Raw genomic sequence first — 27103 nt, forward strand, 5'->3', positions numbered from 1 at the left:
ATTTATTGTATATTATGCTGAATAGGAGTCCATGTATATGCAGCTCATAATCACTTGCTCTTGCAGAAAATTTCCCACTTGAAATGTGTCTTAAAAAGAGTTAAAAACAAAAGCACTTTTCCAGGCCTACTCATTTTCAAGTGGAACATCTAAATTAATAAACATAAAGTAAATTAGGTATGAATATTAGTGTAAAATGTTACACTGGTTCATTTTGAGTCAGTCTAGAGGTTTTCCATTGGAGAGTTTACTTTAAGAGTACGGTGTGTATGGAAGCATGCAGTGAAGACCACCAACCAAGACAATTCCATGGGTAACAACAGTTCATCTGAGAGCAAACAGACTGCTTGGCTGCCTCTCAGGAAGCAGAGAAACAGCAACCAGCATGGAAAGTCAGACATCTTTTATAGGCAGTTAGGTGCTTGGTTAACTTTCCATGATGTTAACATGGAAATAGCTCATGATTGCCTAGTCTCCCAATGAGCAGAGGGACTTTCTAGGGGTAAGTTCAAACTTGCCATTTTAAAATGTTGGGAGCCATGCTTCCATTTTAGAAGTCTGCCAGAAACCTAACATTCCAGCTTCTTGTCGATGATAAGGGGCAATGGTGTTCTTTCTTCAGCTACTTACTGCTGTACAGGGGCATCATCAAGAAGAGTGGTCTCAAAAGGCTGGAACATTGGTCTGAAGTGTGGGGTCGAGCAGGCAGGCAGTGGTAGGAGACCTGAGGGAATTTAATTAAGAACATCTGGTTCACTGACCATTGGGTCATCTCACTGATTCTGTCCTAAAAAATTTTAAAAGTAATATCGTTATGAGGATAGACATCAGTGGGCTGAGGAGGGGAAGGAGAAGTAAATGAGAGTAGTCAGGCACAAATTCTAGGCAAGGAACAGGAGAAGGCAGAGCAGGGTAAATGTTCAAATCGGTTTCTTGATGAGGGCTTTCAAATGCATTTCTTTACTGGGTTTCTCCTTATTTTTCTTTGGACTGCCATGTCTAGACTCAGGATTTGCTTTTCGGGCACTTTCATAGCTGCTGGAGCAACTAGAACCACAGTGTGGGTTCCCTCCCAAATGACCTCTAGACAGGGAGACAGAAGAAATTTAGTCACCATTTAATTTTTAGATAAGAATTGTGCTACTTTTTTTCCTTTTGGCTACAGGTAGGAACTTCAGAGTTGATTATGCCAGGATTTGAAGTCTTACAACTGAGCAGCATTTTCTTATTAAGAACAAATCATTACATCTTACATGAATATAAGCCCAATATCTGGGAAGTACAATCCTTTAGAGTCTTCTGAGCTACCTAAGTTGTAGAGAATATACAGCAGAGAGCCTTCCAAGCCCAGGGCAAGGACGGGAGAAAGGAGGATGTCATAGGGCAAGAACCTAGTCGGAGACAATCAGAGCCCCAAGACACCTTGGTCCTTAGATGGGTGAGAGAACTCCATGAGAGAGCTCCTTCCAAGTCCAGGAGGAGGAAAAGGTCTTCCCAGAGAAGCAGCAGTTGTGAGCGGCGTCCCTGTCAAAGTGCCATTCTGTGTGAGAAAGGGGCCCAAGTCACTTGTTAAGGTGTCCCAAGGACACATGATGCTCAGCACCAAAAAAGCATGGGAAGATGTTCAGCATACCGAAAATGATGTGAAACTGAGAGAAGGGAAGACCTCCACACAGAGAGAGAGAAAGTATAGAAATAGATCTGCAGCTCTGGAGGAGAGCTGTTACCGGAATTCTGTCAGAGTGTGAGAGGGAGAGAAGAAGACAGATGGACTAGTAATCTCAGGACTGATGTGGTGAGTGGTGGGAGACAGCATAGGCAAGATGGTCCTTATCACAGGCAGGAGTTTCTGGTCAGTAGTTTGGTTTGGTAAAAGGAGGAACTGGGTCATAAGAAGCCCGGCATTCCTCCAAGGTTTCGGCACCGTATGTATGGGAGCATGCCGTGAAGACCACTGACTAAGACAACTCCATGGGGGACAGCAGTTTAATTGAGAGCAAAGAGACAGCTGTGCTGCCTCCTGGGCAGAGAACCAGAGAACTTGATGATAAGGCCCTGGTACTGAAGACACTGCCCACCTGAGTCATAGAACATGGAAAAATTAAAAACTGTTATTGACCTTGCAGCTTCAATCCTACTGGCTAAGTTGTCAAGAGTGCTATGTGTATTACTGGAAGAGAAAAGTAGTCATCAATTTTACTCAGCTGTGAGCCCTGTAAGCTACAATATATACCCTCATGGCAAGATATGCCCACTGGTGCAATAGTGTCATGAATGGTACAAGAGTAACCAAACACTTTTAAATTGGTTTTAAAGTCTGCTTAACGAGGTGAAACCCATAACTGGCCTATTATAAGGCACACAAACCTGTGCCTAGATAGGTCATAGGCCTTATGGGAAATCCAATTACTTAATCTCCTAAATGAATGTAATATTAAACTGACTTCTATTGTCATGACTTGCTACATACATAAGAGAAGCTTCTTTTTGCAGTGATTGATACTGAGACTCAAAACTAGTCAATATGCAGAGTCTAAGGGACTGAAGAGGGCTCATCTCTAAATGGGACATCTATATCACCACCTACCCCCTCCCCAGGGTTCAGGGATCTTGAAAGAAGAAAAGGCAGAAAAATTGTAAGAAACAGAAGTAGTGGATGGCTACAAGGAAACAGCAGGGCAGTTTGCACATATGAACTCACAGTGGTTATGGCAGTATGTGTAGGACCTCTGAAAGTATAAGTCAAATTCCCAGCATGAGGGGAGAGGTTGATATGAAACCCACCCCTTGCTGAGGAGTGATGGACAATTCATCACTTCTGGGAGATGGAAATTCAGTTTTCTTTAAAGGTGTGACCCCTGGTAGGTTGACCATGCTCCAGGTGATGAACCCATTTCCAGGAATATTTGGGTAACATGAATTGGACTCTGTGGGCTTTAAATAAAATAAGATATTTGGGGAAATGATAGATATGTGGGGTTGGATCTTAGAGAAGGTGGGGGAGGGGCTGAATATGATCAAAATACATTGTATGAAATTCTAAAAAATACAATATCATTTTTAGAAAAGGAAAATGAGTAGTTTTCCCAACTTAAATTATGCTCACTTGTATAAAGACCATATTCTAAAAAAAATTGACCGTATTTTATATTTTGCTTTCAAAATATGCTTAGATTTGCCACACAATAATATCCAGTGTGTGTTTTACAGGGTGTGTATCCAGGGTGTGTGTTGCTGTCTTCTTAAGCATCTTGATTGTATTATCCTTAGAATTCATTTTTCTCACCACGACAACCAGACAGGTGTTTCTCAAAATAAGTTGATCATTGCTCTGTGACCCTCTGTAGCTTCCCGTTGTGTTTTCACAAAATCCAGATATGACCTGGAAAATGCTGCTTGCCCCTCCCCATCTTCTTAGTACTGTCAATTTCTCAATGCCAAACGTTTCTCTTTTTCTCACAAGAACAAGTCTTCAAATAGTTTGACAACTGCACTTCCCAGCCTGGAATATGAATTCTTATCCTTTTGGCCTGGAGAATTCTTTCTTATTCTGGTGACCTTATCATTAAATACCACTTCCATAAACAAGCCTCAGCCTCTAACATTCCCCCCTCTGAAGAGGTAACCCTAAAATTGTTTAAGGATTAGAAAAAAGCTCCCAAATATTTGTGACATTTTTGGCCTTTGGAACAGAGTAAGTTGCCAAGAGGCCCAAGGACATTGTATGTTTTAGCCAAGAAACTGGCTACTTTTCTTTGGAGTCTTTTTACCCTAACTGCCTAGCCAATACCTACCTCCTATTCTTATCACACCATCCTCTGAAAGGGTTGCCCAAATTGCCAATAGGGAATCAGGACACAGACCACTCTGGCTTCTTCCATACTGAACAGGGACGCAGGATGAGGCAATTGGAGTACCCCTCCAGTGGGTCTATCTAAAAGACTCCCAAATTACATCACTCTTATCTTTAAGGGGAAAAGAAAGTCCTTGAATCCTGAATAGGAGCTGTGAAGGAGAAGTAAAGTCAGAGTAATTAGCATTACAAGTTCTAGATAGGGAACCAGAAAAAAGTCAGAACAGGGCAATTTTCAAATGTTCATATGAGAGTCCATTGGAATTTCTTGACAAGGGCTTCCAAAGGCATCCCTCTCTTGGGTTCCACCTCAATTTTCTTTTGTCTTCCAAGGCTGAACTCTAGAGTGATGGATTCAGGATTTGCTTTGAGGTTCTGATAGCTGTTGGAGTGGTTAGAATCAGTGTCAGTTCCTCTCAAAGGCTTCTAGATAGGGGGAGAAAAAAAAATTATCCATCATTTTAGAACACTAATTGGCTGTCTCCCTTAGCTACAGGTGGGCACTACAGTATTGCAGACCAAGATTTGAAGTCTTACATCTGAGCAGCACTTTCTGATTAGGAACAAAATCATCAATCAGAAATAATTGTCTAAATAATTTTTATATAGACTTAAGCCTAATGTCTGGAAAGTGTAATCCTTTGAACTAGGCAGGCGGATCTCTGTGAGTTCAAGGCCAAAATGGTTTACAAAATGAGTTCCAGGACAACTGGGGCCACAGAGAGACCCTGCCTCAAAAAGACCAAAAAAAAGAAAAAGAAAAAAGAAATATTCTGATGGCTGCACTCTTTGGTTGCACTTTCCTTCTGGGTATTTAATCCCATACAGTTGGCACAAATAAATCAATTTATTTTTACACTTAAGGTCATTTGAGGATCTGTTCTCCAGAGGTCACATGGGCTTGGGAGGAGCTCCTGGCCCCTTTCTTTTACCAATTCCATCTCTGTGAAGATAAATCAAACCATGTCTGGCTTCACTTGAAAGCACGAATGAGATGTTTCCTCTGAGTTGACCCTCCTCTTTGTAGACTGAACACTGGGTCAAGTCCATCTTGTGGGGTTGCCATGTCCTCCCTGAACAAGAGGACAGGTGATTCACCATACTTACAGGACATTTTGAGAGATGTTCCATAGTCACCTGGAACTTAGTCGACCTTAGAGGGCAAGGGGAAAAACTGTCCTTTAAGTCCCTCTGATCAGATGACTATAGGCCTAAAAGTATGGCTGTTAAACATCCAATAAGATTAGTTCCACCAGTCCGATACTTTTAATTATCATATGCCATGTAGATAAGGATTGGGTAAAAAATTAAATAGTCTCATATAAACCTTGGCTAGATATTTATTTTGTTCCTTAAACTAGTTGACTGAACTATGGCCATAGAAATTTTAAGATTACGTAAATGTTATTTTTGTCTCATCCTTTATATTTCATAACAAACCTACACAGACCTTCATCACTTGCTTAAGCTTTCTCATTTTTTATTTTGGAAAGCATCTCCATTCCCATATCCTTTTAACATCTTTTACATTTTCCTTTTATTTAACATTAAGTATTAAGCATTAAGAAATAAATTTTCCATCTGTAGTGATACTTCTTTTCCGGGGGATGCTAACCAATGCTTATTCCCTTTTAAGGTTCTAGTGTTAAGCCAATGTTTTATTTAAGTTTTACTGGGGAACCAATGAATTTATTGAGCTTACTTACTGAGATAACTGAGGGGTTGCTGAGCTATATGTATGATCTGAGAATATGCACACTGGAAAGCCTTTACCCAGCATGGGTCATGCCTTCTCTTCCTAACCTTCCCCAAAGTGTATACTTTAGCTCTCTCCATATCCAGGAGGCCATGTGTGATTAGGGCCAAATTACATACAGCTGGCTGGGAAGTGTGGCTGGATAATCCAGTGAGGGTCCAATGGCCCTTTTTGACCCTCTTTATTGAATGAGCACAATCATCAACAAGTCCGGTTGTGCCGATGTTTAGTGATCAGGCTCAGCTGAAGTCGTGATGGTGGTAATTATTTCATGCAGAAGGGCCTGCTGTATAGCATCATCTTATTTAAAAGGACCCGGAATTTAAAAGGAGTCTGTGTTACTTCACATAGTATAACAGTTTCAAGATCCATCCATTTACCTGCAAATTTTATTATTCTTTCTTTACTGCTAAATGGAACTCCATTTAAATGAGTAAATATATCACATTTTTGTTAACCACTCATCAGTTCAGGGGCATTAGGTTTCTTCCATCTCCTAGCTATTGTGAAAGAGCAGCAACAAACATGGTTGTAGAAGTATCTGTACAATAGGATGAATCCTTTGGGTATATGCCAAGGAGTGGTATAACTGGGTCATACAGTATTTCATTTTTAGTTTTTAAAGAGTTCTCCACACTGTTTTCCATAGAGGTTGCACGAGTTTGCAATCCCTCCAGCAGTGAATGAGCGTTCCTCATTCTCCACATCCTCACCAGCATTTGGTATTATTTGTTCTCTTGATCCTAGCCGGTCTGATTGGGGTAAGGTGATACCTTAGGGTGGTTTTAATTTTCATTTCCCTAATTACTAATGATGTTGAACACTTTTTGAGACATTTCTTAGCCGTCTTTATTTCTTCCTTTGAGAACTCTCTGTTTAGATCTTTAGACTTAGCCATCTTTATTTCTTCCTTTAAGAACTCTCTGTTTAGATCTTTTAGCCCATCTTTTAATTGAGTCATTTGGTTTCCCAATTCTTTGTTTTTTTGAGTTCTTTATGTATTTTGGATGTAAAACCTCTGTCAGATGTGTCACTGGTAAAGATTTTTTTCCCACTCTGGTTTCTCTTCACTTTTTTGATTGTTTCTTTTGCTGTACAGAAGCTTTTTAGTTTAATGAGGTCCCACTTGTTGATTGTTGACCTTAATTCCTGAGCAACTTCTGTCTGATTTAGAAAGTCCTTTCCTACACCTATATCATGTAAGTTACTGCCAATATTTTCTTCTAATAGTTTCAGGGTTTCCAGTTTCACATTGAAGGCTTTAATCCATTTGAAGTTGACTTTTGTGTAAGATAAAAGATAAGGATCTAGTTCATTCTTCTACAGGTGGAGATCCAGTTTGCCAGCATCATTTGTTGAAGATGTCTTTCCTCCATTGTGTGTTCTTGGAACTTTTGTGAAATATCAGGTGACTGAAATTGTGTGTACTCGGGTTTGGATCTTCAGTGATGTTCCATTGATCTATGTGTCTTTTTTTTCCCAGTACCATGCTGTTTTTTATAATATAGCTCTCTAGTATACTTATCTGGTATAGTAATCCTCCCCAGTGTTGTACTTTGTGCTCAGGGCTGTGTTCACTATCCAGGGTCCTTTGCTTCCAAACAAATTTAAGGATGGTTTCTTCTAATTCTGTGAACTATGTCATGGGAATTTTAATTGGGATTGCATTGAATCTATATATTGCTTTTGGTAGGATGGTCATTTATACAATATTAATTCTTCCAATCCATGAACATGGGAGGTCCTTCCATCTCCTGGTTTCTTCCTCAATCTCTTTAATCTCTTTAATGATTTAAAATTTTCATTGTAGAGATCTTTGGTGTCTTTCATCATAAGAACTTAAAATTTTCAATGTGGAGATCTTTGGTGTCTGGTCAGGTTTATTTCAAGATTTTTTTTTTGCAGCTATTGTGAATGATGGAAGCATTTCCTTGTATTCTTTCTCCAAATGCTTGTTATTTGTATATAAAAAGTCTACTGATTTTTGTAGATTGATTTTATAACCTGCCACTATACAGAAAGAGTTGATCAGTTCTAGGAGTTATCTGGTGGAACATTTGGGATCTCTTATTTATAGTATCATATCTGTAAAAAGTGATAATTTGACCTCTTGTTTTCCAATTAGTATTCCTTTAATTTCCTTTTCCTGTCTTATTGCTCTAGCAAGAATTTCAAGCACTATGTTGAAAAGGAATCAAGATAGTGGGCGTCCTTTTCTGATTCCTGATTTCAATGGGAATGCTTCCAGTTTTTCTCCATTTAGAATGATGTTGGCTGTGGGTTTGTTGTATACAGTTTAATTATGTTGAGGTATGTTCCCTCCAATCCAGTTTCCTCTTGAACTTTGAACATAAATGAGTGCTGAATTTTGTCAAAAGCCTTTTCTTCATCTATTGAGATGACAATGTGATTTTTGTTTTTGAGTCCATTTATATGATTAATGATGTTTATTGACTTGCATATATTGAACCATCCCTGCATCTCTGGGATAAAGCCTACTTGATCATGGTGAACAATCTTTTTGAGGTGTGTCTGTATGTGGTTTGCAAGTATTTTGTTGAGAATTTTTGCATCTATGTTCATTAAGGGTATGTGTTTATAGTTTTCTTTTTTGGTTCTGTCTTTACCTGGTTTGAGTATTATAATGATTCTGGCTTCATAGAAGGAATTTGGGAGTTCTCCCTCTGTTTCTATCATTACTGTTTCAGTTTCCTCATATGCAATGGATCTGTTTAAGCTGTTGACTTCTTCTTGGTTTAACTTTGGTGGTTCCCATGATTTTAGATATCAACCCATTTCTTTTAGATTTTCAAATTTAGTAGCATATAGGTTTTTAAATATTCCATTATAATTAATGGTCTCTATCCTTTGGGTGTCTGTTGTGATGTTTCCCTTTTCATCTCTGATTTTGTTGATTTGGATTTGCTCTTTTTTTAACTGGGCTAAGGGTCTGTCTATCTTTTTTTTTTTTTTTACTACAACAATAACATGATTTTATTCCCCCAGTCCAGCGGCAGCTTCAGGAAGCTTTCTTTAAAAGAATAGCTCCTTTAATTCTTCCTTCACAGATTTACCATCAGACATCCATTAGATCATGAGTATTGCTTCAGCTGTGTTTGTGTGTCCCTCAGTAAGTTCTCAGATGATGGTCTCTTTATTTTCATATGCATATTGCCTTGCTTCATTCATATATGGAGTTTGATGGGGAAAGCATCTCCTCTGCCACAGCCAAAAGTTAAATATACAAATGTTCACCAGAATGCAAACATTCACACTTTACCATGATGACAGGCCTGTCATTCAAGTGAGTGCCTTACTACTCTTATTTGCAGGCACACGTGTGTTTCACCCAGCTCTGACTCTGTTATAGCTGGCATTTCTAATTCAATAATCACTAGTGCCAGACCACACTGTGCAATCTCATTGCTGAGGCTTCACTCACTCAACCTTTTGCCTAAGTAGGTGTGCTGGATAACATAAGTTGTCAATTTGAAACACTTGGAAAGAGGGAACCTCAACTAGGGAATTATCTCCCTTGGACTCCCTTGTGGACACATCTCAGGGTCTGTCTATCTTGTTTATCTTTTCAACGAACCAGCACTTAGATTCATTGATTCTTTGTATTGGTTTTGTTGTTGTTGTTGTTGTTGTTGTTTTTCTGTTTCTATTTCATTAATGTCTGCACTGATTTTTGTTCTGCTGGGTTTGTTATCATTTGTTCTTGCCTTTCCAGTGTCTTGAGTTGCAATGTTAGGTCATTTATTTGGGCTCTTTCTAATTTTTTAATGTAGGCACTTAGAGCTATAAACTTCCCTCTTAGGACTGCTTTTAAAGTGTCTTAGAAGTTATGGTGTATTGTGTTGTCCTTTTCATTGAATTCCGGGAATTCTTTTATTTCTTTCTTAATTTTTCCTTTGACTCATTCATTGTTTAGGAGTGTGTTGTTCAATTGCCACAAGTTTGTGTACTGACTAGGACTTTGTCCAGTTGATTTTAAGTTTTATTGCATTATGGTCCAATAGAATGCATGGAATTATTTCCATTTTTTTGTTATAAATCCTGTTAGATAGAAAAAATATCTCCCACTTTCTAGTATTAACATATTCTTACTTTAGAAAAATGTCTAGTATAAAGCATATCCTCAAAAAATATTTATCAACTATAGATTGAATGAAGGAAGGAACATCATGAAAATCCTAAGAGAAACTTCACACAGAGTACTTATTCGTGTCTGAGGGATAATTACTTTTGAGCAACAAGATGGGAACAGAGACTGGTAATACCCAGGTATCAGTGGACTAAGGTTATGGGTTGACACTTTCAAGGGAGTAAAGGTTTTTAGACTTCAGGTAAAGGCAAAAATGGTATTAGTACTTAGAAGAATGCATACTCCACTGACATAAAATCTGACCACTAGGGTAAAGTTTAAAATATTTTGAACTTTAATGTTACATTAAAGGTAAACAGTTATTTTATAGATTTTATAGACTTTTCTCTCTTTTTTTTCCTATAAGATTATGGTATTGAAGTGAACAAAATCCTCCTGAATGAGAACAAAAAGACATTGTTCTTTGGCGCTAACTCTAGGAACAGGCAGTTATGATCATTAAGCAGAGATTCAGAGGTGGGCAGAGGGATAAAATGATTTACAAAGGAGTATTTCATGCATACTCTGATTATAGAATATTAGCATAAGGAAAATGGAAGTGATCTAAGTAGAACTGCTAAATAGAAGTGTTAGAGAGCACATTGGACTTTTTCTGGTTTACCCAAATTTCAAGGCTGGAATTAAATTATAGAAAGGCTGTCAGATTGGGACCAACCCCGATCATTCTGGGGAGACCATTGCAAAAATTGTGATTGACTTCTACAATGCTTGTCCCAGATTTGGGTCAAAGTATCATATGTGTTCTGGCCATTTGTATGGTTGGTCTCTAAACAGAATTCTCAAGTCACTTGAATGGAACAGAACAAGTTATGAAAATGATGATAGATAAGAAAAGTCAATTAAATAAATATGGAAAAGTGTTGAAAACTGACAATAAAATAATTGAAATCTTAAGAGATTATGTAACCAGAACATCATATCAGTATCTTAGGGGAACATGGAATGAAAACATTAGGCATAATTGGAAATAGTTCAGCCCTAGCTTACAAAATTCTTTTAGGCTTTGTTATGTGCTTATTTGTTTCTAGTTTGAAGTGTAAACTACAGTTATTCTTATTTTCTCAAGCTTTCTGCTAGCATCATATTTTCTAATCTATTCTTTTATATTATGGATATTATATGATTATGACATTTATATTAAAATACACATTGAATAATAAGATTGCATATCTCTCCAATGGAGAGACTTTCATATAGCTTGTTAAAATTGAATTTGAGTACTAATACTAGACTAATTTTGAAAAATATAAGGAAGCAAGTGAGACATTTTCTGCTCAGTTATAGTAGTAGATGTCAGTACATATTTAGCACTGTGAAATAATCACACAGTATTTTCTTCATAATTTCATAATAAAAATCAATTTCTAACTTTCATGTCCTTAGGGAAAGTCTTAAAAATGTAAAGTGGTGAAAATAGATATGGATTAGAGATTTTCCAATGTCTATGAAAGTAAGAATGCATAAATTATCATTTATAATTATCATATACAAACTATTGACTTTATAAATACTACAAATATTAATAAGCTTTAGAAAGGTTATACATTATATTTACATAAGTTATCAAATGCCATATTTCACTTTAAAAATTTATCCAGATGTGGTAGTGCACACGTTTAAAAAACAGAGGCAGGTGAATCTCTAGAGACTTCCAGATGAGCTGTGACTACCAGCAGACCCTGCCTCAAGAAAAAAAAAAAAAAAACTGGGATCCTCTGGAAGAGCAGTAAGCACTCTTAACCACTGAACCATCTCATCAGACTCTACCTTGTTTAATTTATTGAGGTTTATTTCAACTTGTAATACATTATTTTCTCACTATTTGTCACTTACACTTGTACCCACAAGAACACAAATCAGTAATTTGTAGACTTGTTGCTGAAACTGAAGTGTTCTCATAATCCACAGAAAGGACAAGGAGAGTAGTATAACCCTCTTTCTGGAGTTACAGGTACATGCATTTTTCTACAAAGAACTTTAAGAGGTTTTTCTTCTTTTATGAAAAGTGATCATCTCTATAGTTATATTGATGCTCCATTTTCATTTACCCATAGAAACTGTTATCATTCATGGCCTATTTAAAAGACAGATGCATAGAATTTAGTTTTCAGCATGTATCTAAATCTGAATCTCTGTTTTACATAGATGAGAACTGTTTTCTTAATGGTTTCTAAATATCTAATGCACAGCAATTTTTGTCTTCCTCTCTAATGGCATTTGTTACCATACATCGCACTCCATATGGCAACAGCAATTCCTTCCCCCCCTCAACATTTTCAAGAGCTGCGATTTTATTGCCTCCCTGTAGGAAAGCAACATTAATGGCAGTACTGTTCCATAATCCTTAAGCTCGTCAGACATATGTTTGCTTATTAAAGGCAAAAAATCCATCAAGTTCTGAATTAAGACTAATGTACTTCTTTGGGGATGGTAACCATTTATGTACTTATTTAATTTTTTAAATTGAATTTTTGTGTATTTCATACAGAACATCTCAATCAATCTTAATCATCTTTATACCCCCTTCCCCACTGGCACCTTCCCATACCCCCCCACTGGAATTCGTACATTCTGTCATTTGTGTTAAGACCTGTTGTGTCATTAGTATTCTTTTTTAGAATTCATTGTACCCTTTGACTCAGAACTACATAGATATTTCCATGTTGCTTTACTTATTAATTATTTATTTTATTATCATTGATCATTTAAAATTTTAAGATGATAAAGTACTTTTTCGCTTTTTTCTCAAAGCATTTTATTAATATTTGACAATTTCTTACAATGTATTTTTACAATATATATTTTATTGAATTTTTGTGGATTTCATACAACATATTTTGATCATATTTAGAACCCCTCCCCAATCTGTATTCCATCCCCCACCAGATTTCATGCATTTGTCATATGTTAAGGCCTATACAGTCAAGTTTGTTTCCCTACATGTCCCTCGGTGTGAGCTCATCTACTGGAGCCTGGTAGCCTATCTAGCATCACTCCCTTAGAGAAGACCAACTCCTATTCATCTAGCAGTGATTGGCTGCTAATAGTTCCTCAGCTAAGGTTGAAGCTTCTTACCCATGCAACAGAGTGTGATTAACATAGAAGGCCACAAATGGCTAAAATGTAGAGAATAAGAGTCTACAAAGTACGCTTCACTGGATAGGCATAGAGAATGAGACTGCCAAGTATGTTTCCCCAGATAGCCCTCCTATATTACACCTCTGCCACCCAGGAAGACTGTAAGAGTCAGTGCTGGTGGACAACCATAAGGAACAGAGTTTTCCAGGTGGCTGGGAATTTGCTCACATGAACTTGCAGCAGTGAGACAACATGCACAAGACTCATACAAACTCTAACCACATGATGTATTTTGATCACATTCGTTCTGTCCCAACTCTTCCCAGATCTACTCTCACCTCCCTACACACGCTCTTTCATGTTTTCTTTTTTCTGCATTGAGTCCAATTTCTGTTGTTCAAATACTTTTGAGAGAGCACACAGAAGAACCACTCAAAATCAAACTAGACAAACTCTACACGGAGGGAGAAAGTGGGCATGAAGTCCCCAAGGAGCTATTGGCACATGGTACCATCTTTTTTAAAAATCATTTTTGGGTGATGATTTTGTTTAAAATCAGTAAGATTTCCTTATTCGAAGGCACACAATTTCTTGATGTGACCCATGACGTTTCTATGTATTACTCATCACTTTTCATCACATGGTTATATATGTATTGATTTGTTGTTCTCAAGTCAACACTATAGTTTTCAAATGTGCAAAAACAGCCCCAGTTGAACCTGGTGGGTAGTTTCAGGAGGCTAATTCATCAGGTGTTCTTTGCACTTGGCCTACATCGCATTAACCTGTATGTCAACACAGCCCTGTTTCCTTGCACTGCATTTTGAATTCTCAAATGGCAAGCAGCACACAGGCCTTGTGTGAAATGTTTTCTGTCTTTGAGGAATCATGTGCAGGTGCTTTCTTTTTAACTCAAGACCAATGGAAGCATACAACTATTAAGCTCTGATGTCAAGGAACATTGGAAAGTAATGAAGGCAAATGTATCTTTATTCTATGTTTGAAGGGGTAGCAGGAGGTAGAAGAAAATGTCTAAATTCCCATCAACACATAGGAAGAAAACTCCTATGATGGAGGGAAAAAATCTCTGTATCCATTTTCTTAATAAACTTTGGGTCATGTGGTTGTGGACAGTTTATTACTGGAGAAATGTTTTTAAAGCATACTTATTCCATGATACAAATTTTACACTATAGTGAGACTGAAATTAACTGAATGAACTGAATGTGGTTTATCATTACACGACAAAGGCCTTCCTTGTAGAAGTATGCCTATGCTTTTGTTCAAGACTGACATATTTTTCTTAGCTTAATTTATAGCTAATTGGCTTAATTCCAAGCCTAGGTGGATAAATAAAATTGTCATTTTATTCCTACTTTAGGCATTTCTAATATTCTTCCTAAGCAGGTTATTATTACTGTTTCTCAGAAAAGAAACATCACAAATATTCTACTTACATGAAACAATGCTAGCATCTCTCTTAAGAAGAACTGATAAGATTCTATTACAGGGGAAGAGAGCCATTATGTAGATTTGGGAGAACTGGAAATATAATTTGGTTATGAAGTTATAATAGGAGTTACAAAATTAAAGTACTTTATATTGAAAGATTATCAACACATAAACCTAAATATTCTACTTATGGAGGTAAAACATTTTCAAATAATATAAACACTAATGTTAAATACAAAGACAAAACAAAACAAACTAAAGATGAGTTATCACACAAAATTATATTAAGAATTTAAGCATTCCTGGGAAATTAAAAGCAAATATAAAGTAGGTACGACAAATATTTTTACAAACTATACTTGAAAGTATTTGATAAAGTTATTAAACAGATAATAAAAGCAAAACATGAAAAACAACACGTGAACAGAAGCATGTATCAAATATGGAAAACAAACATCAATATAAAAGAACACATGGAAATGTATGCTTAATAATTTACATGAGAACAAATGAGACTGGAAAGTCAAGATGAAGATTTAAAAATCTTTTTCCATTTAATAAAATAATTTGCTGGAAAGAGAATTATCTTATCTCGACTACTATAAACTTTAAACAGTGAAGGATATAATATGAAGAGAACTATTAGGGAAAACTATTTGGGAACATTAATCATAATAATTCTGGTTATTGTGATCAATTATTATTATTATCATTATTATTTGTGTGTGTGTTTGTGTTTGTGTGTGTGTGTGTGTGTGTGTGTGTGTGTGTTGCTGTGGATTGAACACCTGGTCTTCTGCATAATAGGCAAGGATCTACCACAAACTACATAACGAGCCTTTTGTGTTCAGTAATTCCAATTGTATAAATCTATTTTAAATTCAGTAAAATGCCTGGGTAAATATTTATAGGTAGATGTTTTTACTAAGCCTTAACACAGCACAATAATAGCTAAGACATGACTTGTTCATTTGAAGTTAATTTTATGTTGTCCTTAAATTTAGAAGTTTGATAAAATTTTTAATGCAAGGAGAAAATGCTCATAATAGAGGAAATTAATTTATTCAATACATGACACAATGGATTTGGTATATTTATAAACACATTATGTTAAATTCTTTAATTTCTCATTATAGTTATGTAAGTTGGATATTATTTTCCCATCCCCAAGTGAGAAGTTTGAAAACAGGAGTAATGTTTGCCCAAGTTACCCTATAGTAAGTGGTAAGACTGTGGTCTGATCCACAATGTCTACAATCCCTTCATATATAGGTCCTGAGCTGCAATGTTGTGATAGAACTATACTAGTAACAAATACAGAAAGATGAAGCCCAAGAAGAAACAAACTAGACATTAGCTATGATTAATTCATTTATTTTTTATCCTTTGTGTAATTGTAATTCATAATTTGATTACAATAAGCACGTATTTTTGACAAGAAGAATAAATTTAAGAGCCAAGCAAAATAGAAAATTAAAATTATAATGAATATTTTGGTATCCATATTTGTTGCTGCACTATCCACAGAATTTCAAATGTATAGCCAGCCCAGATGACAGTAAGAAATAATAGATAAAACAATGTAACAATATATCCACAACTGAATTTCCTTCAGCTATAAAGAATAATAAAATTATGATATTTATAGGAAAAAGAAAGCTAGAAATCATCAAGTTAGTGAAATAAACAACTCAGAAAATTGTATCATTTAAGGTTTGACAGTCACTGATATTTCTAAAATTTCATTACATTATGCAAGAAAACATGAGATTTACAAAAGTTAATCATGAATACTGTAGCTATAAAAAAGGATTAATATAGTACATTTGAGCCTGAACTCTTCTGAGTAGACTAAAAAAGTAACTGAGAGAAAATGAAGTTAGATAAGCAACTTTAAATGGCAGATACCTTAAATTAGTAAGCTAAATTATCTTTTAAGATTTATTTGTAGTGTTAATCAAGTGTATGCCTGTGTATCTGTGTGCAGTTTTGTGCAAATGCATGTGGTGCTCATGGAAACCAGAAGAGGGCATTGAACTCCCTTGAGTTGGAGTTACAGGCAGTTGTAAGTCACCTTATATGGGTACTGGTAACTGAAATGGCATCAGTATATGCAGTTAACTACTGATTCATCTCCCAGCCCAGCTAAATTACTGTTTAAAGAAAATAATCATCATGTAACATGGCATTAAGTGAAAGAGAGAATGCTTTGTGTCAGTGGCTTCGTTAGATCCTGCTTGAGAGTCATTAGCTAGGCAATAGCAGGAAAATGTTGTTTGCTGATATTTTGTATAGTACAATTACAGGGAAAAAAAAACAAAACAAACTGGCTATTGAGCCAATGATGAAAAAGAAAAGAAGTAGAATCTACGGAAACAAATAAATGAGAAATACTAATTTTAGGCCACAGATAGAAAAATGTCAGTCACTACAAAATACCATCTGAGATATGTCTTGTTTAGACAGCAGAGTGCTTGTAATAGTTTTACATTTGAAATATTTCAGCAGGTCAGCAGACACTCTAATTTTATCTCCTTTCCATCCCTCCTGCCTAGGTCCCTATCAGCATCCAGAACCTTATGGGGACATGCTAGGAATCTGAAAAAAAAAGAAAAAAAAAATAGATAAGACCGAGTTCTGCTGTATGATGACAATTTATAAATATATTTTATCAATCAACTAGCAGAGTGCATAGGCTCCCAACAGAAATTAAAAACATGTTAAAAATACATGTTCTTATTGCCATTTCATATCAAAAACAGGCATTGGGTTATCATTTCTTTAAGACATCTTCTCTGGTTCTGTGATCAGAGCAGGATGTGAGCAGAGCAGAACTAGCCTTATGGTCCTCTCACCACTTTACTTGGAATTTTTCTGAGATTTAAAGACTGTATACCTTTATACAGATGAACTTCCTACTTGGCCAAGCCAGACCATTTTGCACAGTGGTATACATTCCCTCATAACTGAGACTTCTTTATTAGCTCAGAATTAGGCTCCATTTTTATGACTTCATAGTAGTCATGGTGTAACATAAAGATCTAATTGATCAAACAGATAAGTACAAAGTTTTAATTCTTTTTTTATCCCGTTGAATTATTTCATATTTCCTTTATTAACACAAATATTATTAATGAGAATATATGTGTAAATGATAACAAGAGAAATGAATTCAACATGAGACATTTGGCAAGAGTATATTATATCACTTAATACTAATATTGGTAATACTAGTTCTTATATTTTGTTCCATTCTTAAATAATTTAATGTAGTTTACATTTATGTACAGGGATCAAAATGCTGTATCTACAATTTTTGCTCTTAAGAGAAAATACTAATTGTTATACTACTGTATTTCTTCAGTTAAAGAGAAAATAGATGCCTTAATAGTTTATTGGAAAAATCATACAAAAGAAATGAATATGATAAATAAAAGGGAAATAAAAGTTCAAAGACCTTTGATGGCACACTTAGACAAACAAAACAATGCTTTGTAAATCAATATTACTTCTAAATTAAACTTATGCAAAGTTTATTTTAAAGGGAAATTGACAGTGCTCATATTCTTTGATGAAAATAATTTGCATAAGGGTTGGAGAGATGGCTCAGAGGTTGAGAGCACTGATTGCTCTTACAAAGGACCTGGGTTTGGTTCCGAACTGCCATTTGGCAGCTCACAGCCCCCTCTAACTCTAGTTCCATGGCATATGATGCCCTCTTCTGGTCTGTGATGGCACTGCATGAACATGAGGCAGTTGCATACATGCAGGCAAAACACTCAAGTACATAAAATTTTTAAAAAAATCTTTTTTAAAAAAGAAAATAAGCTTCTTAATTGCCTAGGGAATTGGAAGACAGATTTCATTGTTAAGCTTCAGATTTAAGAGGGTTGGGATAAAGAATTACTGATCCCATGTTTTTGCTCAGTACTCCTTCTCTGATGATTATAGTTCTAGGAAAGTGCTATTGTGTACGTGCCATTACACAAACTATACCTTCTGTGTGTCTTGTGCTTATATGTACTTTCCCAGTTACTCTGTGCCATCCCACCTGCTTGGTTCACACATTTTAATGTGTGAACATGGAGTGTATGCCTCATCTTTAAGAAGATATTAGCCCTTTAAGAATTCATGTTAAATAAAGGGCAGGAAGAAGCACTGTGAAGGGTTATCTAAATGAGACCTCGCTTACACTACTTTCCTGGGAGTATTTTTAAAGTTGCAAAGGCCTGTTTTCTAAAGTTCCAAAGATAATCTTGGTACAGTTTTGCCCTATTGGAAGCTGGGCAGAATATTAGACCATTCTTCCTGTAAGCCTAGCTGTACCTATTAACTCATCCTGGATCTCTAAGTCTTGCTCTGCCTTTTAACTTTCTTTGTATAATAAAGCATGCTCTCCTTATACTGAGAGGAGAAGAAAGGATATACCCTATTCATGAGTTTCTAGCAGCTATCAAGGTATCATCAAATGTGGTTCATTTTAGAGAATGAATGTTTGAGTGGAAAATGAAGCTCCCACGCTGACGGTGGCAGTGCAGTGGATCATTTTGTTCTTTAATGTCACACTTCACCGGACACACTTCACAGAGCAGTGAATCGGGCTTAAAACAAGCAGCCTGTTCTTTAACGACAGCATAATGCCACTGAGGTGAATAGGAAGTGTTAGAAGTCTTAACTTCTGCTTACAGCATCTCTCTCAGGTGTCTGATGGATCATTTACAAAGTACATATGCTATTTTATAGATTGGGACTTGGGATCCAGCCAGTGGCCTGAATATGACAGAAAGTCAAAAGGGAAAACCCGCTAACATCACAGATTCCTTGTCTAACCGTTCTTTGATTGTTACCACCATTTTGGTAAGTATTGTTTTTTCATTATTTTTAGATAACTGTAGATACCATGAAAATAGATAGAAAAGGACATTATAACGGGGACAGTAATAAACAGAATACAATGGTGTTTTAACTATTTAGCAATAACTGTATACAGTGATATGTCATATTAATATTTGGAATGTCTGTATTAACTAAAACAGCTTACTATATTATTAGAAATCTTTACATTTCTACAAAAGTAGTTACTATTAAATGTCAATGTCCACAACTGAAAATACATAGACATGCAGAAGTGGTCAGTGAGTAGCCAACCTTAAACTCTATTTTCATACTTTTATAAAAAATATATTTCACAGTACATAGCATTTATGTTTCAATATTTTCTGTAATAATTATAGTTTAACATTGTTATCAGTTTCATTGTTTCCTACTGAAATAATCACGTTTACTTTAATAATTTTCTTTATGAAATCTAATGGAAACTACTTTTTAAAAGACGACAGAAATATTGTCACTACAACCATAATTAAATCACTCCTGATCAGCTAGATATTTTTTATCTCTTTTGTAGTTACATGTTTTAATTAGATCACACACTAATGGTCACTTAGGCCATTTGCTAAAGAGAGTCGTAATTTTAGAATAAAAAGAAATTCTTACAGCATTTGGTCAGAAATTTCTATCTGCAGCTAAAGCATGCCAATGTACTTCTTTTCTGTCTCCTAGGTTGACAGAAAAATGTGCAGTTAGAATACTTAAACCTCTGTAAACATTTGGCATCCATATGAGTTATCAATTTGATTACAGTGACAAATCAAGCCAGCAGGGATTAATATTTTTGAATTGCAGTAACAAAAGGGATATCACAGCTGGAGGCCTGTCAGAACAAAATAGTTTTGGTTAAAGTCTTTTGATAATGAAGCCGAGCTGGCACCTGTGAACTCACAGTGACGGTGAAGGTGGCCTGAGGCTTTTAATCATTTCCGTGCCAAGGACCCCAGACACTCTTCTCAACCTCTGCAGCACTCTTTCAGTTAATTTTGGTCCCACGCACTTTTTTTTTTCTACAAAGATAACTTCCTTGTCGATCAAATCAATGTGGTTTTTCAGTCCTAATGTCCTTACAGGACAATAATTCACCTGTCTTCTTTTCCACCAAATGGCCTTGCTCTCACAGCTCTCTGACAAGGCTGTTACACTATGTTGCTGTCTCTTCTGCAGATAGCCAGACTCTTCTCTTGAAATTTCTTACTGTAAAAATAAAATTCTACCATTTTTCTGTGTACATGCTTTAAAACTCTTAAAAACAACCAAAATCCCTGCCTTTACATCCAAGTTCTTACACAATCTTAACTCATCACACCTTTTATTCTTATTTTTATTTTCCTGTCACGAAGCCTATGTTCTAATTGAACTGGGATAACCAGTTAGCGTTCTATTGTGGCTGTATAAGCCTCTCTCTCTCCCTCTCTCTTTCTCTCTCTCTCTCTCTCTCTTTCTCTCTCCTCTCTCTCCTCATCTTCCTCTGTCTCTCTCCCTCCCTCCTTCCTCCCTCCCTCCCTCCCTCTCATCTCTCTCATCTCTCTTGTTTCTCTTGTCTCTCTCCTCTCTCTCCTCTCTCTGTCTCCCCTCTGGGATTAAAATTCTGCACCATCATGCCCGGCATAAGCCTTGACCTCTTTTTTTCTACAAATGTTCTTCTCCATTTCTCTAACATTATTGTATTTTTCATTGACATACAATTCAAAATTATTAGCTTGCTGTTCTTGATTATCATATGCATCACCTTCCTAAGCATCACTGAACAGTCCTTTGAGGAACAGAAGTTGACTATGTTTTTCTCACAAAGCTCATAGAGTAAGGCTCGCCATGGAAGGGACATCTGTAGCACTCAATAACCCAGGTGTTTCTATCCTCTCTAAACCAGACTCCCAAATATATCATCTGTTTTATGCCTCCAAACTAGTAGTTCCATGATGACACTTATCGTAGGCCCTTTTTAAAATTTTTGAGCATTTGTGCATACCTCTATTTCCATTTAACATGCAACTTCACAAAGCCAATAATCAATTTTATATGCTTTTGAATTACTTGTTACTCAGTTCTTTATTTTCCACTTTTATTCTTCACTGTAATTCATCATTTAGATGCATCGCCAATGCTCTGTACCCCATGATTACTCTGCTAAATTGGCCAAGTGTTGGGGATGGGAAGGAGTGTGCTTTAAATCACAGTAGTTCCATGATGGCACTTAACATGGGCGCTTTTTAAATTTTTTGAGCATTTGTGCATATCTCTATTTCCATTTCACATGAAACTTCACAAAGCTAATAATTTTATATGCTTTTCAGTTAATACTGTCAGGGATAAATGCCATTGGTATATAGATAATGTTTATTCAATATTTATCAAAACAAATCAAACAAATGATATTTAAATAACTGAATAATTATAGGAAGAAACAAGTTTTGAATGACTATATTTTTCAAATGTGCAGGTTATTACATTTGTCTTGTATAAAAAAAAAGAGGTGATTAAAACTGCCCAGTTTCTCAATGCTGCTTAATTATTTGGGATTACTTTTTAAGAAATGCTCATGTATTGTCTCAATAATAAGCAACTTTTGACTTATTTATTTTTATTTTATGTGTATGAGTTATGCCTGCATGTGTGGAAATGCCCCTGTGTAGTATACTGTCTGTGAAACACAGAGGAGGGTGTTGGGTACCTGGAACTGGAGTTACAGATGGTTGTTAGCTGCCATGTGAGTGCTGGGATTCAAACCTGGGTCTTCTGCAAGAACAGCTTGTGTTCTTAACCACTGAGCCATCTCTCTCGGCCCCAATAATAAGCAATTTTACATTTACGAGCATTCAAACAGAATTTAATTTTACTGGGGATTTTTGTTTGTTTTTGTTTTATTTTGTTTTGTTTTTGGTACTGGAGATTGAACCCAGGGCCTGGCATATGCTAAGCCAGTGCTCTAACATGGAGCTACATTTCCAGACCATGTTTTACTTTTTGTTTTGAGACAGGGTATTGCTAGATACAAAATCTGGCCTTGACTTCACATTGGAGCTCAAGGTATTCTTGAATCTGGAATCTTCTGCTTCAACATCCCAAATAGTTGAGATTACAGGCCTGTATGACCAAACCAGGCTACTTTTAGGTTTCTATCAGAGTCAGCTATAAAGCTTTAAGAAAATACTGCTACCTACCCAAAGCAAACCTACAGCATTTGAAATAGTATTTCTGTGTTTTGGGCTTAAACATTTTGTTTTTTTAAAGTTCCATGTATAGTGCTGACTTGCAGTGTTGCTGGATAAGTACTACTTAGTTCAGCACTCCTTTGAACTAAAAATATATCAAACATGCATGATGCTTAAATTTTATGAGGTGCTATTTAGTTTACAGAGTATGCCACTTTACTGATTTCTTAAAGATTCTATTATTTCCTGAAAGGAAAGAAAAAAACATAGTTTCATATTCCATATTTGAAAAGTATTTTTCTAAGTTCTCTGGTCATCAACTGTCCACAATTAAGACTAAAACTATTTGAAGGGCTTATTTATCACATTTATGTGCACCTTAGTATAATTTGATATGATTTTCTAGTATTTCAGGTATATGTTGTAGAGAGATTGTGTGTACTTCATTAAATTATGGCTAATTTTTTTTCTCATCATCATAAAACCTCAGAAGAAATTCGGCTATGTTATAATAAATAACATTTCTCCCAGAGTTCCTGTTGAACAAAGAGACACAAAAAGCAGTCCAGTTACTGTTCTTATTCAACTTTTTTTGATTGTTTTTTGAAGAAGGGGTCTCCCTGTAGCCCCAGGTGGCCTAGAACTCACTGTGTAGACCAGGTTGGACTCTATCTCAGAGACCCACTTGCCTCTGCTTCCAAAGTGCTAGCATTAAAGGCTTGTACCAAGATGCCCAGGTTTTATTTAACATTTTTAAAATAATTTTAATTATTTATTTAATAACAACATGAGTAGAAGAAGCATTTCATTACAGCTTTAAAATATTCAATAACAATTTCCAGAGCAAAGACATATCTCTTTCAACAGTGGCTGTAAATTTTTAGGTTCACACTTGAATTAATACAGTTATACAATATTTAATTCAGTATAAACTTGAAAGAGCTCAAGAGAGGTGGGACCATAGGAGAAGGGTATTCTTAAGGGTGAAATGGGGAAAAAGGGGGCACCTTAAATGGGGAAACCATGATGGAAAGGTTACACAATGCGAGAGATAAATAATGCATAGCTAGTTTTAAAAACCAGAGGGAACCATAGTAGTCCAACATCCTACTGACAAATTATACATACAACTAGATTAATGAATATAATATATGCCTCGGCAAGGTTAACATAAGAATGTTTGGTCTTTGTCCAAGTTTTATCTACATGGCACATGGTAATTAAAAGTACCAGACTAGTGGAATGAACCTTCTTGGATGTTTAACAGTCATACTTTGAGGCCTATACTAATTTGGTCAGAGGGACATAAAGGACAGTTTTTCTCCTTGACCCCCTAGGTCTACTAAGTTCCAGGGGACTGTAAGTATCTCTCAAAAATGTCCTGTAACTGCCATGAGTTACCTGTCCTCTGGATCAGGGAGGCCATGGAAACTCCATCAAATGGGCTTGAATCAGTGTTCCGTCTACAAAGAGGAGGGTCAACGCAGAGGAAACATTTCCTCCATGCTTCCAAGTGGAGTCAGCCATGGTTGAGTAGGACCTTTGACTTATTTAGCATTTTTATATCATGTCTTTTAAAGTGAAGTCTACACAATCAAGCTAATTATAACTAGCTAGTTCTACAGAAACTTTGTTCACTTAGTTTTCTGTATTCAATCTTTCACTAGATTGATATTTAGTGAGTAATGATGGTATACCGAGTATTATGCTAAAATTTCTCAGTATTATTTTATTCAGAATGTATATCTGTTTGTATATATTCTGGCCTATAGATGTAAAAATGACAAGGATGCATATAGGGAAACACACACACACACACACACACACACACACACAACTTGTGAACTTGTGATTAGGATACAAGGCAAAAATGAGTGTTTTATTGACTTGCTTCACAGGTTTATACTGACTTACACAGGGGGCAAGAATGGAGAGACATGTCACATTAAGATTCATCAGAAAAATAGGCAACTGAAATCCAAAGTTTAAGAAGGACTTAACAAGAAGAAAAATGGGGTGTAGGTGAGAATCATATGCAATGGCCCTAACACAGGGAGGATTTTAGATAATTTGCAAAATTGAAAGATGACTGTGAGAATTGGTGCTCTGCACTGATCTGTTTCTTAACTACATCTGATTGGAATCTGATTAATTACAATCAACAATAGCAGACATGTATAGCATGCCTTGTACATGCCAGTCATAGACCAAAGTAGTAGTTTTGAAAATAATCCTCTGACATAGACATCATTATTCATGTTGTTTTATTGGTAAGAAATAGAATGTACAGATTACCTCATAACATTTACTCCTCATGGACACGGAAATGGAAAGCAGGGTCATAAGGTTTCCTCTAGGCCATCTAGCCTATTTGACCTGATGATACTATAAAATATAATTTCTAGTAGTCTACTATGAAAAAGTAAAATAAATAAATAAAACCACAGCTTATGAACAAAATGGCACCTTGATTAAGAATTATTCACTTAACAGAATACTTACCCTCACAAAGTCTGATGTATTTTAAAGCACTGTCATGTCCTTGTGAGCATGTACCTAAATATCTATTTATTCTCCACAGAGGCCATTACTTAGAATGCCTTTTCTTGAACATATGGGCCTCTAGTTTCAGTGTGATCCTCATATAGCATTCAATTTTCTTTCAACCTAACTGAATAGTAATATCAGATTTTCCTGGGAAAATAAAATTATATTTGTGCTTATTTCAATTTCCCCGTTTGAATTGGGATTCAGATTGAGAGTGTTTCCATTTTTTTTTATATTTGAGAATTTCATGTGTGGGCACCGTGTTTACAGCACTCCCTTGCCTCCTCTCCCTCCAACTCTATGCTCGGTAAATTCCTTGACCTCTTGTTCATTTTTTGTTATTGTTACATATATATATATATATATAAATACATTATGTTTAAATACACATATAAATGTATACACACAAATTTATATCCTATTTGAGTCCATTTACTGTTGCTTGATTTACATGTGATTAAAACTGAATACTTAAGATTGGATAATCCATCAGGGAGCTCATCCCTGGAGAAAACTTATTCTCCATCTCTCAGTAGCCACTAATTGCCTGTAGTTCTTCATCTAGATGTGAACCTTGTGAAACTTTTCCAAATCTACCATGGCATGTCAATTAGTATCATCACTATACAGGGTTTAGGGTACAGCTTCCCTGTTATGTCAAGAAGAAACTGCTTGGCAACAGATTTCCTGTTCCTCTAACTCTTACAATCTTCACTGAGTCTTAGGTATAGGGGGTGCATTGGAGCTAAAACTGGCATTTCAACATCATGAGCTAAGAAGCTCATGAAATCTGAGACAACAGATACTTATACTATGAGGAGAACTCACTTTAGAAAGCGTGAAACATTTTGAAAATGTTTGGTTGTTTTAACAACTGAAATGAATAGGATGCTTGATATTAGAAGTTTGGAGATTCATGGCTCTACAGTTGTACACATAAATCTCAGGCCCTCTCACTCCTCTTCTTCATACTGTGCTTCCCCATGTTGCTTCTTTGGACTTTGAATTTCAAACTCAATTGCTGTTGAAAGTCCTGCTTCTTTTTCTTTTCAAGTTTAGAATTATGTTTTCATTTATGATATTTTCCAAAGAGTTTGTTACGATATAATTTCCTAATTTCAATAGATAATAACAAAGGTGATAATTTTAAAGAAGCTATAGAACTCTTTAAAACATTTGCACATGGTAAAGCTTTAGCTTATGACTTGATTCCATTTGCATGGATCCACCAGCTGGGGCTGGTGGATATCAGATGATTAAACATTTATGGACATTCATAAAGGTAATGTGTATTTTACCTCTGAATCTTTGGTTTTCAATACTTTCTCTCTTAAATTCAGTCATCTCTGAATATACTGAGTGTTTCCCACTGTGTCCCTCCTGTATAAAAATTTACATTTACCCATCAAAAGATTACTAGCATTTAAGTGCCACTGTACATTGCTTTCTCTTCCTGACTACTAACACTTTGGTGTGGAAATAATTGCTTGGAACTCTCATTGACTTTATCAGGAAAGCATTTATTCTCTGGGAAGCTCTTTCATCCCAGTTGTCCAAGGAATTTCACAAAGGTACCGACCCCTGCAATTTCATTTTATTTTTCCAACACTCTGGATGGTTGTATACTGTAATGTCCAGTTTATTAGCTCAGATGTGTAAAGCATTCTTTCATTTTGCTTTTTGCTTACAATATATTTTTATTGAATTTTTATTCATTTTATACAACACATCTTAATCATATTTAGACCCCCTCCTCTATCTTTACCCTTCCCCATAGCCCCTCACTCAATTCCATTCATTCTGTCATATGTGTTGGCCCATTAGGTCAAGTATGTGTCCCCAAATGTCCCTCGGTGTAAGTTCATCCACTGGGGCCTGGTTGGCCTATCCAATGTCACTCCTTTAAAGAAGACCAATTCTTCCTTGTCCAGCAGTGATCAGTTGCCAATAGTTCCTCAGGTAAGGTTGGGATTTCTTACCAATTTCCCCTGTTCTGTGCTAGGTCTTCGTTTGGTTTGAGTTTGCATTGGTCTTGTGTGATTTAAATTTGTAAGTTGATATAAGCAAGATTTTTTTCTCATGATGTTTAGATACAAAGACTTGTCTGGATCAAACATCCAACGACAACAGAAAATAAGAGAGAGGTGAACAGACCTCACCTAGATGCTTTTCAGCTTTTTTCTGTGATATCAACAAAAGCATAT

At 35.9% G+C, this 27103-nt stretch overlaps 1 protein-coding gene across 6 annotated transcripts in view; it reads left to right on the plus strand.

The window, feature by feature from the left end:
* Grik2 (glutamate ionotropic receptor kainate type subunit 2) overlaps positions 1-27103 on the plus strand; it is a 771644-nt gene that overhangs the window by 439525 nt on the left and 305016 nt on the right. For all 6 annotated transcript variants that reach the window (XM_008822942.2, XM_008822943.2, XM_029558576.1 and 3 more), the window contains one exon: positions 19051-19164. In XM_008822942.2, coding sequence (XP_008821164.1) covers positions 19051-19164 — 114 coding nt within the window. The remainder of the gene's footprint in view (positions 1-19050; positions 19165-27103) is intronic.

This window comes from Nannospalax galili, unplaced genomic scaffold (genome assembly GCF_000622305.1).
Source record: "Nannospalax galili isolate Female #2095 unplaced genomic scaffold, S.galili_v1.0 scaffold448, whole genome shotgun sequence".
NCBI lineage: Eukaryota > Metazoa > Chordata > Mammalia > Rodentia > Spalacidae > Nannospalax > Nannospalax galili.